Source organism: Taudactylus pleione, unplaced genomic scaffold (genome assembly GCF_031769625.1).
Source record: "Taudactylus pleione unplaced genomic scaffold, aTauple2 ptg000687l, whole genome shotgun sequence".
In the NCBI taxonomy this organism is placed as follows: Eukaryota; Metazoa; Chordata; class Amphibia; order Anura; family Myobatrachidae; genus Taudactylus; species Taudactylus pleione.
This window is the reverse complement of record NW_028285089.1, coordinates 233,865-247,953: the sequence shown is the minus strand read 5'-3', so window position 1 is coordinate 247,953 and position 14,089 is coordinate 233,865. Positions and strand designations below refer to the sequence as shown.

The window sequence follows — 14,089 nt, the reverse complement described above, 5'->3', positions numbered from 1 at the left end:
TGGCAAACTCTAATCTGGTCTTCCTGTTTTTGTGGCTCACCAATGGTTTGCATCTTGTGGTGAACCCTCTATATTAACTCTTGTGAAGTCTTCTCTTGATTGTTGACTTTGACACATATACACCTACCCTCCTGGAGAGTGTTCTTGATTTGGCCAACTGTTGTGAAGGGGTTTTTCTTCACCAGGGAAATAATTCTTCTGTCATACACCACAGTTGTTTTCCGTGGTCTTCCGGGTCTTTTGGTGTTGCTGAGCTCTCCGATGCGTTCTTTCTTTTTAAGAATGTTCCAAACAGTTGATTTGGCCACACCTAATGTTTTTGCTATCTCTCTGATGGGTTTGTTTTGATTTTTCAGCCTAATGATGGTTTGCTTCACTGATAGTGACAGCTCTTTGGATCTCATATTGAGAGTCGACAGCAACTGATTCCAAATGCAAATGTCACACCTAGAATCAACTCCAGACCTTTTACCTGCTTAATTGATAATGAAATAACGAGGGAATAGCCCACACCTGTCCATGAAATAGCTTTTGAGTTGATAGTCCCATTACTTTTGGCACCTTAAAAAGTGGGAGGCACATATTGAAACCATTGTAATTCCTACACCGTTCACCCGATTTGGATGTAATTACCCTCAAATTAAATCTGCAAGTCTGCAGTTAAAGCACATCTTGTTTGTTTAATTTCAACCATTGTGGTGGTGAATAGAGGCCAAAATATGAAAATTCTGTCAATGTCCCAATATTTATGGACCTGACTGTATGTGCAGAAAGCGTTGAAGCGATACTGGCGCCCCGAGCTCTAGCGAAGCCTCGGAATAGGCGGAATTAGTTACAGGCAGATTTATAATTGGTAGAACAGCTACAAATCATTTATTTGTAAATGTATATTCTTTATAGCAGAAACCCAATCAGACACAATTTTACCTTAATGTTGTTTTGACATTTGTTTAAAACTTGTAAATATTTTTGTTCACATACCCTTTGCGTAGAAGGTCAAAGACTAAAAAACAAAAAAAAAAAAAAAGAGAGAACACAACAATGAAAAGAATTACTTAATTTGATACAAAAACACACACAAAGGTTGACCATGTAAAATAAAAAAAGTCATGGTTGTTCAATATACTAAATGTTGAAATGAGAATGTAATATCACAAAATACAAACAAAATCCTAATTATTATGTCCTTTCATTCATGTCAATTTGGCTTGGTTAACTGTACCATTAACATTATACGAAAAAGATGGTTGTGAAAAGTTATCAGGGAAAGTTAAGAATCATTAGTATCCCCTATCAGATGTTTCATTTCTTTAATCAATATTCTGCAGAGCTTTGCCTGGAGATGGAATGAAATTTGGACTGGTGTTTGGTCTGCACTACATAAATGCGCCTATACACACTGTCAACATGATTTCTGTCTGATCCCCATTCTTCTACACAATCAGGTACCTGCCTCCTAGCTACATTACCTTCTGTATTTCTCCTATTCTGTACTAACCACGTTTTAATCCAGTATCATATTTATCCTCCTCCCTATTAAATTGAAAGCTTTTATAGAGCTTCTTGAATGTCTAGTAATGCGCCTGTTCCACTATGTCTTTGCAATATGCTGCACCATGTATGGTGCTGTATAAATGAATAATATAGGCCTATTTATATATAAAAATATATTTTATAGTTAATAATTATATCATAACACTTTAATAAAATGAGAAAAGTCTGTGTGAGTATTTTTTGGTGCAGTAAAACTGTCAAATGCAGATTGCATTTTTCACTTTTCATTACCAACATGTGATATTATGGCAACTTGTTATAGGCGGGAGCAAGTATTTATTAGCAGTATTATCACAGGCAGTGTGCGGTGTCTTGTCAAGAGAAAACTTTACATGTAATTGATATGGAGCGAATTAAAAAAAAAGTTTTTTTTTAACCAAATTCGCAATATTGAAAAATTAAAAAACAGTGCAGTCTATGTTGTTGTGAAAGACTTTTAGTGACCGTTGTCACACAATTAATTTTTTTACATGACATAAATGTTAGCAAATTGTAATATATTATGAATAAATAAATGTATTTTTGAAAAGTTTATTACAATTGACTATTTGTTATTTACATCTAAAACATAGGGCCTAATTCAGACCCACTCGCGAGCGCTGAACGCTCGCAAGCGGGTCGATGGTGCCCTAATGCGCATGCGCACTACGGAGGGAGCTCCGTCGTGCGCATGCGCGAGACCAAGCTGTCGCTATGGGTCTCGCACCAAAGGGGGCGTGCTGTTGATGGTGAGTGACAGCACGCCCCCTTTGGTGGGCGTGCCGGGGGCGGGGCTGCCCAGACAGAGGCGTTCCCATGGGCTAGTGATGTCAGTGGGAGTGCTTTTGGCTCTGATAGAGCCAAAAGCACTCCTGGGCTTGCGGCAGCGAGACCCTACCGCAGGGTCTCGTCGCAAGCCAGATGGTTGCGATGGTCTTGACCATCGCGACCATCTTTTTGGCCGCTCGCATAAGCTGTGGGTGGTCACCCACAGCTATGCGTGCGGCCAGGAGACTGCTCCATTTTTAGGTAGGAGGGCCCTGATTCAGAGCGAGCGCTCTGGTCAGAACGTCCGGCTCTGAATCAGGCCCATAGATCCTAAACTCTATATTAGATACATTCAAATTAAATGAATGAATGCATCTTCAACTCATATTTGCCTACTTTTGAAAGAGCAGGGAGAGTGAGAAAGCAACACCAATGAGCGCAGCGGTAAAGTGGGCGTGTACTGCTATATCTGAGAGGCGTGTCATAAAATTGACTTTCATCCAAATGTAAATGAACCCAAAGTAGTTACTAAGATCTATTTGGTTATGAAAACACACTGATACTTTTCAGAAAATGCATGTAACTATAGGGATCATTGTGCCTTATAATCAATGGAGGGAAATGATACTAATAAACCAATTTGAATGTATATATGTCAGATTTTTTTTTTTTTATAATTAACAGCTACAAAATGGGGGTAAGGTGCAATCAGGGAGACTGCTAGACTCTTCAGGGTCAGGGAGATTGCTACTATTTCAGGGAGTCTCCCTGACAATCAGGGAGAGTTGGCAAGTATGTGTCAACTTAAAAGTGTTGAGACACATCCAGCCAGGTGTTGTGACATTGGTGCCCAGACACACCAAATGGTGATAACTGGTGTATTATGTGCATACTGAGACCCCTTTCAGACTGGCGGCCAACCTGGCAGTAATGCCGGGTCGATGACGTCACTGTCATCACATGCTAAGTGGTCAGGCAGGTATATTGTTTTTGCAGGTGGTGCAATAGGATTTTATTAATGTAGTAATATAACATGGTGTAAAGGTAATTTGTAATTTTCTACACATGCATGGAGCATTCCACACACAGAGCATAATTTGTGCTCTCTATCAGGAAACGATCCCTAGAAATGATAGTGAAATGCTAGCATTTAGGGAAATGTTCCTCAGTGAGTAAAATCCCTGTCCAATTTTATTTTCTAGATGATCCCTCTTTCAGTTTTAATTCATAGATAAACAAACAATTACACATGCTCACTAACACAATCATTATTTATTGCACATATACTATTTATATATTTTTTTGTTTTATTCCCTGATGTAATTACTGCATAATGCACGGTTTTTAGCAATGCTAATATGAATGTTTGATAAACTGTATTGTTTTGCTTTTAAGTTGCAAAAAATGGCGGACATCAAACAGAATGCCAATAAATAGGCAAGCATAACAGTTTATGTGATGAAAGTACTTTATTACTAAAACAAAATGTAAATAGAATATGACAGTTGTGTCTACTTAACTGCATACAATAATTCAGCATATTTCAAGATATAAACGCATAAATACTGTAAATTGAACAGAAAAAAAACCCTTACCCATATAAAGATTATCTTCCGCTGGATCATCCAGGACCTATAAAACAAAATAAAATGAATCAGCATAAAAGCTGAAAATAAATTAAATACTCACCTGAACATTATTTTTACATTTTACAAGAAAAATAATTATTACCCGTTATTGTGAAAAAATGTCTCATACTCCCCCACAAATAAACCATCTCTAGAGTAAGTATAATGCTACATAGGATTTAAATGTTTATAAAGAAAACAAGTCACCAAATGGATCTTCAGGAACTAAGGGAAAACCTTTTTCTCAAAGGGTTTAATTGGTTCTCCACATCTCTATTCTTCCTCATTTATTGTTTGAAGGCAATGGCTACCCAAAAAAATACAAAGAGAAACTACATAGGGTAATAAAGTATGACAGTCGTCCAATTAAGCTTCTACAGTGTGTAGTTGGATCCCTACCAGACTTAATGGTCTACCTTCAAAGTAGACAGGAAAGCCTTTGGTGGGGGTTAACTGCCCAATGTAGGTTCAATGTATTTATTTTAAAAGGTGTTTTGGTGACACTACTTCATCATAAGGTCTCCAGGCTGCTCCATATAAGCGCATTAATTCTTGTCAACTTTCCATACACAGGATTTAAATGTTATCTGTTTAACAGAATTATAGCAGTGATAGAAGATGAGACTATGGGGGGGAAATTTAAATAGCCGCCGGGCTATTCAACTAGAACTGCAGAAATCCACTTTAAATAACCAGTTTGCGGGTGCTGCGACCATGTCAACACAGTAATTTATCAGGCAAGTGAGATTGAATAGCCCTGGGCATAAAAGCCCATGGTTACCAACCTTTTTCACCCTCAGTAAATTACAGCTGCTAACTGAATTCTCCCCCCAAAAACAGCTTCACCGAGTTTCTTCTATAAAAATATATTCACAATTAATTGAAGGCAATATAAATGCATGCAGCGGTCAGTTAGTAGCACACCAGTCCAGGATCTTGATACAAGTACCCACAGCTAGTTTTATTTGAGAGCACGAAAAAAACAAAAACATAAATAAATCCTAGCCTGTTCAGCTCTAACTAACATACAATTCCCTCTTTCAAGGTGGAAGGACCTAGTGTCCAACTTACAAAATAGCATTTAGCATAGCACTTACAATCACAAGCAATGGTCTCTCTCTGCAAGTCTCAACCTGCACCCTACGCAGTGAGAGACAGACTAGATAAAACTGACCCAACTTTTAACTGCCTCTCATAGGTGAGGTAGGAGCCTGGGGCATATACAGTCAGGTCCATAAATATTGGGACATTGACAGAATTTTCATATTTTGTCCTCTATTCACCACCACAATGGCTTTGAAATGAAACAAACAAGATGTGATTTAACTGCAGACTTTCAGATTTAATTTGAGGGTAATTACATCCAAATCAGGTGAACGGTGTAGGAATTACAAAGGTTCTATATGTGCCTCCCACTTTTTAAGGGGCCAAAAGTAATGGGACAAACTAAACAATCCTAAATCTAACTTTCACTTTTTAATACTTTGCTGCAAATCTTTTGCAGGCAATTACAGTCTGAAGTCTGGAACGCATAGACAACACCAGACGCTGGGTTTCATCCCTGGTGATGCTCTGCCAGGCCTCTACTGCAAATGTCTTCAGTTCCTGCTTGTTCTTGGGGCATTTTCCCTTCAGTTTTGTCTTCATCAAGTGAAATGCATGCTCAATCGGATTCAGGTCAGGGGATTGACTTGGCCATTGCATAACATTCCACTTTTTAGCCTTAAAAAACTCTTTGGTTGCTTTTGCAGTATGCTTCGGGTCATTGTCCATCTGCACTGTGAAGCACTGTCCAATGAGTTCTGAAGCATTTGACTGAATATGAGCATATAATATTGCCCGAAACACTTCAGAATTCATTCTGCTGCTTTTGTCAGCAGTCACATCATCAATAAATACAAGGGAACCAGTTCCATTGGCAGCCATACATGGCCACGCCATGACACTACCACCACCATGCTTCACTGATGAGCTGGTATGTTTTGGATCATGAGCAGTTCCTTTCCTTCTCTTCCCATCACTCTGGTACAAGTTGATCTTTGGCTCATCTGTCTATAGGATGTTGTTCCAGAACTGTAATAGCTTTTTTAGATGTTGTTTGGCAAACTCTAATCTGGTCTTCCTGTTTTTGTGGCTCACCAATGGTTTGCATCTTGTGGTGAACCCTCTATATTCACTCTTGTGAAGTATTCTGATTGTTGACTTTGACACATATACATCTACCTCCTGGAGAGTGTTCTTGATTTGGCCAACTGTTGTGAAGGGGTTTTTCTTCACCTGGGAAATAATTCTTCTGTCATGCACCACAGTTGTTTTCCGTGGTCTTCCGGGTCTTTTGGTGTTGCTGAGCTCTCCGGTGCATTCTTTCTTTTTAAGAATGTTCCAAACAGTTGATTTGGCCAAACCTAATGTTTTTGTTATCTCTCTGATGGGTTTGTTTTGATTTTTCAGCCTAATGATGGCTTGCTTCACTGATAGTGACAGCTCTTTGGATCTCATATTGAGAGTTGACAGCAACTGATTCCAAATGCAAATGTCACACCTAGAATCAACTCCAGACCTTTTACCTGCTTAATTGATAATGAAATAACGAGGGAATAGCCCACACCTGTCCATGAAATAGCTTTTGAGTTGATAGTCCCATTACTTTTGGCCCCTTAAAAAGTGGGAGGCACATATTAAAACTGTTGTAATTCCTACACCGTTCACCTGATTTGGATGTAATTACCCTCAAATTAAATCTGAAAGTCTGCAGTTAAATCACATCTTGTTTGTTTCATTTCAAAACTATTGTGGTGGTGCATAGAGGCCAAAATCTGAAAATTCTGTCAATGTCCCAATATTTATGGACCTGACTGTATATCGCCTTGACGACTTCATAATTGTCAGTTATTTACTATATTTCTTTATGATATTTTATTATTTACTGAATCACTACAATAAATTGTCCTCACTATTCCAGATTCATTACGGGGAGCTGCACGTCCCGTCATTGTGATATATTCCTTTTTTCCTTAACTTAAATAAATTTTATTAAGTTTATTGAATATTTATCAGTTTCGATTGGCAAAAGTAATCTATGAACCATCAGTGTTACATTATATATACAATATTATTTATAAAAATAGTACTATGATTGATAGATAGGCGACCAGTTTGTAAAAAAGTGCTAGTGAAGATAATAATTAGACTAATAAGTCACATATAGCATAAATATGTGATAAATCAGTGATAAAAGGATAAGGTGCAACAATGAAGTATAAAATATATATAATTTATTTATTTAGAGATAAAACATTTAATGCATAAAGGATGTGGGGTAAGAGACTGCTACTTCCAACGCGTTTCGATCAGAAGTTCCTGGACGATACGTGTTGGTGTAGCAGTCTCTTACCCCATGAACTTTACCTCTTTTTTACTCAGATAAGCTGACATCCTCTTTTTATCCATTTATTTATTTACCCATTTCCCTTATTGACTTGTGGATTATTGTATTATCTTATCATGTGATCATCCTTTATGCATTCAATTTTTTATCTCTATAGAATAAATTATATATATATTATACTTCATTGTTGCATTTTATCCTTTTATCACTGATTTATCACATACTTATTTATACTATATGTGACTTATTAGTCTATTTATTATCTGCACTAGCATTTTTATGCAAACTGGTCGCCTATTTGTCAAACAGTACTATTTTTAATTCTTGGTAATTGAACACCTGTTGCTCATAATTATTGACCTAAGGCTGACGCCCACTATCCTCGGGCAAAGGTTGCGTAAAAGGTTTTATATGGTTGATTTGATTTGATACATTGATTGAACAAACACTATATGTACTGGCGACGTATCCACATTTTGTTTTCAGAATATTATATATAAGTATATATATTTTAGTGGGGTGCCCAAGCACTAACGTTACATACACTCGGATGCACCGTCTGTAGACCAAAGGTCCAGCGGGGGACACGTGTATATTGCACAGAAAGTAGTCCTCTAACAGGGCTCACTTACTTCCCCACCCAGTCACAAACATCCTGACTGACAGGAGCCTAGCTCCAACTTATCACCTTAAAGCTGGCCATCCACTATACAATTTTCTGTCAGATATCTGTCCAATCTGGCTGGTTGGAATGAAAACCTGGTAATGTATAGGAGCTAAATGACAGTCAATCATATGGTTTTAAACACTGCAAAAAGGACAAAAAAAATTGTTAAAATTTGTTAGATGTGTGTGTTTTCACCAATTTGTGTGAACAACCATTTTTGGCTATTTTCCAGTGTTTGTGAGCAAATGGACGATTGCATTGGCTCCCATACATTACCAGGTTTTCATTCCTACCAGCCAGATTGGACAGATATCTGACAGAAAATTGTATAGTGGATGGCCAGCTTTAAGGTGATAAGTTGTATAGTGGATGGGCAGCTTCAGACTGGATTTGAACTGTTTTATAAACACTTAACCCCCAATAAGGGCAATCTGTACCAATAAACTTATTGGACCCGCTATCCATTATCTGTCATCTGTCCCCACATCACCCTTTCACCAATTACATCTCCATACACCTACACAACCAAGTGTTACCTCTAAACAGCATACTTGCCCACACCCCCCTCTACCTCCCACCTACCTCTATCTGCAAGACACCAGACCTGAGCGCATTTGATACACCTCTTTATACATAGCTCCTAAGGTAGGACTGGACCCTTACCCTCATCGTGCTGCACTAGTTGCCCCCCAACCCCTCCTTCCCCTTTACATAACCCCACTTCCAGCACACTCCCCTCCCTATTTTCACCACACTGGCGAAGCGCAGACTACCACCCATCACGAGTCCTCCTGCACTAGACTTCTTGCTACTTCATTAGACCAGCCCTAAAATGGTAATGCGGGTGAAGGTAGAGTTTAATCTCCTTCCCAAATACACACACAACCCCTCCTTCTTGGAAGAGAAGCACACTTGTGTACAATTTTTATCCGCCCCCCTGAGTAGCTGCAGCTACTCAAGTCTCTCTTTAGAAAAGATTAAAAGATTTTAGGATGATAATCAATAAGGTAAGCTCCAATTAAGGTAGAGTGTCACAATATTTTAATTCGTTCCCATCAATATTTAGGGACATTTAAACCAATTAGTTACTTATACCTACCTCAACTAATCTAACAATATTAACATGGTCCAATTTTTTCAAAATAGCTATTTCTTGGTAAACCCTGTCCAGTGGGGCCATTGGCTTGGTTTGTTCACCGGATGCTGTTTTGGATCCCCTGGGAGGAGGACGACCTGCGGATAAAACACATATTTCACAATAAATATACCTGCAGCAAATATGTGATTAAATAAATAATACCAAGTGTACTTTCAGATGCACTGATAGGAAAGAAGAAAGTTATTCAACATAATATCTCTTCATATGCCACCAAGCAGGACCCATGGATGCGGGACCATGCGCGTGGCGAAGGCTCGTGTCCAAAAGGGAGTGGAGCCGTGAGAAGCCCAAGTTCATGTCACTGTGGGGGTTGCTGGGCTGCCCCCACTGGCTCCCAGTACACTGACTAGATGCCGAGCGCATACCATCTCTATTCGCCTGCTGCTTTGCTATGTACCCCCCCCCCAAACTCCCAGCACTCACTGCGTGACTCTGTGGTCCGCGGGTGGGACAGCGGGTTTCCTTTCATACATTGTACATTTACTTATTTGTTATACTGGGGAAATGTACCTACTCTAAGGGATATATGTACTAAAGTGTGTGTTTTTAGAAGTATAGATGTTGCCCATGGCAACCAATCAGATTCTAGCAATTATCTTTTAGAAGGTGCTAGATAAGTATTAAATAGAATCTGATTGGTTCCTAGGCAACATCCCCACTTCTAAAAACCTGCACTTTAGTAAATATACTCCTAGGTACACAGTATATATGTATTGGTCTCTATTCTATCAGCTCTTGTTGCACTCTAACAGAAAATGCCATATTCATATGCAAACACCCAGGGCCGTAGAGAGCACTGCCGAACCCAGGTAAAGAGGGGGCGTGGCCTAATCATGGGAGGCGTGGCTACGCCCCCTTGAGAGAAAACAAAACAAAAAAACACACTTTTGCAACTCTGGGGAGGGGGGCGCTGTGAGCCCCTCAGCCCGGCACAAAGCCAGGGTGGGCGCGATCAGTGTGATAGCTTCCCCCCCACAGGCAGGGGAGATTGTTGTGGCTGCTGCTCAGCAGCCACGAGCAGTATCCCACTGCAGTTCAGCACACGATGAAGAGAGAAGGAGAGAGAAGGGAGGAGGGGCGGTGCCGGGTCCCTCAGGAGGCCCGGGCCCGGGTAAATAGTACCCGCTCCCCCCCCCCCACTCTAGGTGCCCCTGCAAATACTGCACATGTAGTGTACTACACCAGGTGCATTTCTTCAAAAATAGGTGCAACAACATTTGCATTGCTGGGGGGATGAGGCCACAAATTTACAAATTACCTTTAAAAAGGTTAATTGATCATAATCCCATTTTGATTTTTTGTATTATTATTTATAATATAACACTTACTACAGGATTATTGCTGAAATGTAGATTCATAGCTCAGATTTATGTATATTTTCTATTAGGTGATTATGCTGTTCAAAAAATATATACTTTAAAGCCATTTAAAATACATACGTGGGAAACCATATTGCTTAAGTAATCTCTTTTTCGAAAGAACTTTCATGGCCTGAAAAAAAAAAAAGAGATAATGAAAAATGAGTCAGTCTTGTCACAGCTGATCAGCATCTATGTGCTGCACTACAGTATTTCCCTAACTACTAAACAGAACTGTGAAATGAACACATTAGCTAACACATGGGAGTTCCCCTAGTTGTGTGAGAGATGGTTTCAGTACAGGTGCATTAGGCTGGATGTACTTAGCATTGCCTTTAAAGGGTCTTGTCCACAGAATATCCCCTTACCTCCAATGAAATGGAGAGGGGCACCTTTTAAAGAAATGCATGTGTCTGCTGTAATTTTCTATACATAATTATTTTATTTTGAAACACAAATTTTTCCTATAAAAGTGACTTAATACAAAACAATAAATTATTGCTCCTCACAAAAAAAATGTATATAAAATGCTGTTCATGATTACATACATCCATATCACAGTTATTGCATTGATGTAGTAGATTCAATGAACACATGTACAAGCCACAATTACATAATTTCAAACCAGATTTTAATTAAAAGTGCAAAAAACTCTAACAATTTTGCTTGGCAATACTATGCATATATTATATAGTGACCATTGTATATATTTTACTGTACCCTTAAATATGCCACTAATAATATTTTATTAGCGATTCTACTACCATCAAAAAGCAGGATGTCATGGTTTAATGTCCTCAGTAATGTCATAAATTTGTGTTGGTGGCAGTGGCAGCTATCATTAACACAGTAGGGTCAAAAGCCAACTCCTACAAACTGGTGCATTAGTCTCACTCATTTGCTAGGGGATGTAATCGACATCCTGAAGGTCAGAATCCTGGCAGTGGAATCCCAACCGCTGACACGCCAAAGGTGACAGTTAGGGTTAGGTTTAGGCACTAGAGGGAGGGTTAGGCTGTGGGAAAGGTGGGTTAGGGGGAGTGTTATGGTTACTTACCAAATTCTGTCGAGATTCTGTTGGAATGCCACTGTCGGCATCCTGACCGCTGGGATCCCGTACCTAACCCCTTGCTAGTTATCTGACCAAGACACTATAACAATCTACATAGTTGAAGAGTACATCTGATGACACAGACACCCCTTAATTTTTGGAGGAGTCTCAGAGACTCATTTGTCAAGCGGTGTGGATTGAAAGATCTACAGTAAAAAAGGTAGACAATGTCCAGATAGACTCCAGATGTTAGACAGTCAATAGGAACATGTAAGAATGTCGACATGTACAAATGGTCGACACTGTCAAAAGATCGGCATGAAAATGGTCTGCACGAAAATGGTCGCCATTTTTTTTTATTGTTTTCTAACCTTAATCTTCATGGTCGGCACGAAAATGGTCGCCATTTTTTTTTATTGTTTTCTAACCTTAATCTTCACCCTAACCTTCCCCTTGTTGCCTAACCCTCCCTGTCGGGGTAGGTGCCTGACCCTAACCATCCATTCTAATGCCTAACCCTAACCCTCCGGTAAGTGCCTAATCCTAACCCTCCCTCCTGGTGCCTAATTCTAACCATCGGGGTAAGTGCCTAACCCTAACCATCGGGGTAAGTGCCTAACCCTAACCATCAGGGTAAGTGCCTAATCCCTAACCCTCTAGTAAGTGTCTATGCCTTAGAAAAAGAAAAAAAAAGTGTCGACCATTTTTGGCAACCTTTTGACCCTGTCGACCATTTGTAAAAGTCGACCTTCTTTCATGTCGACCTTTAGAGTGTCTACCTTTTGACTGTCTAACATCTGGAGTCTATCTAGACATTGTCTACCTTTTTACTGCAGATCTTTAGACTAAATCCCTGTCGGGCAAAGTAAAGTGGTTAAAATATGTTAAAATTGTAACCATTGAAATACAATTAGAAGATGGATAAAATTTACAATCCTATACAGAGCCCCATTGAGACATGACAAGACAGTCAAAAGGAAAACAGACAAAAAAAGCAAGGCAAATTTAAAACCAGCAAAAATTTCCCTTTTACTGCAATTGAAAACATTAGCTTGCAAAATTGCTTTACAATTGGCATTTGTCATGTGTCTGCATTTAACTCTTCTGCATGACAAAATAAGATATGCAAAAATGTAATGGAATACAGATTTATTTATTATTTGCCTGCACAATCATTTGGAGCAATCCTAAAGTGACAGTTTAATTTACTGTAGTTTATTTTACTTCTGTTTCACAGACAGGTTTTTAGAATTAAATTGGAAGTTTCTAATTTGGTTTTCTTTCACATTTTGATATTAATGTTCAGTAGACTGTATTGGCTTAGCGAAGTTATAGTTATTATTGATAAGAAACAAACGGCATAAGTGGGATACGCCATATTGCTTGCTGCAATAATCTAGAGCAGTGGTTCTCAAACTCGGTCCTCAGGACCCCACACAGGTCACGTTTTCCAGGTCACCCAGCAGGTGCACAGGTGTGTTCATTACTCACTGACACATTTTAAAAGATCCACAGGTGGAGCTAATTTCACTTGTGATTCTGTCAGGAGACATGCAAAACATGCACTGTTTGGGGTCCCGAGGACCGAGTTTGAGAACCTGTGATCTAGAGGCAGCATCTGAACTGAAACACGATGGGAATTGGTTTCACCGCACATGACCACTGGAGGAGGTCACTTACGATGCACATAGGACACATTCGGCAAATGGCTTGGTTTTTGCTCTTCTGCACCTAACTAGAGGCATGTCTATCTTCAGGTGTTTGGATACATCTTCACAAACTAGAAACCAGTGTTTACAGAAGTGTAAATGTTATACCAACATGCTACCACTGTAGATCAGACTATCTCCAACAGCTTGTGCACATTTCTGCTTCTCCACAATTGTCACAATATTGATCTCCAAACCCATCTAAGCCTACCAGCACAAACCAAGGCGGAAGAGATCACAAGAGGATAGTGCACAGCGCCGCTGGTTGTAAATGACACCGTATATAATGGACAATTTTGGCTTCATTCTACCCTCAGCACTGTTTGTATGATGGGCATAATGCTAAATCTACATGTACATAAAACTTTATGCTGCATGTGGTCAGTGGAAGTTTTATGATAGATACAAGGCTGGGCATAGGTATGAGGTACAGTGTCTTTTTTCATATTGTGCACCCTAAACATGTACTTTCCCACAGCACCAAGTATATCCATTGTTTTATTGCATGCTGAATATGTAATGTTCGCCATATTGCGCACCATGCCATCTAGTCCTTAAGACTATGATAATTAGATGCAATGTTTATTAAATGAAGTCCAATTTAAAACAGACTTAATAAGATTTCCACTTCAAATTTTTTCAATCTTTTTTATTATTTTCCAAAACAGTCAACTATCTGAGTACAATAATCAGAGTTAAAACAAGAAGCAAGTAAATACAATAAATGAAAGCACATCAGACATAGAAGTAGCGTGAATTGATACAATTGACAACAATTAAAAATAAAATAAAACCATATTAAAAATAATATTAATATTAAAATACAGT

General features: G+C 39.0%; 1 protein-coding gene across 2 annotated transcripts in view; it reads right to left on the bottom strand.

Annotated features, from left to right (window-relative positions):
• Positions 1 to 14,089, bottom strand: part of CAMKK1 (calcium/calmodulin dependent protein kinase kinase 1) — a 315,340-nt gene that overhangs the window by 119,847 nt on the left and 181,404 nt on the right. For both annotated transcript variants that reach the window (XM_088456133.1, XM_088456134.1), the window contains exons 5-8: positions 10,583 to 10,634; positions 9,084 to 9,217; positions 3,897 to 3,933; positions 982 to 1,003 (exon numbers count right to left, since the gene is read on the bottom strand). In XM_088456133.1, the coding sequence (XP_088312259.1) occupies positions 982 to 1,003; positions 3,897 to 3,933; positions 9,084 to 9,217; positions 10,583 to 10,634 (245 nt within the window). The remainder of the gene's footprint in view (positions 1 to 981; positions 1,004 to 3,896; positions 3,934 to 9,083; positions 9,218 to 10,582; positions 10,635 to 14,089) is intronic.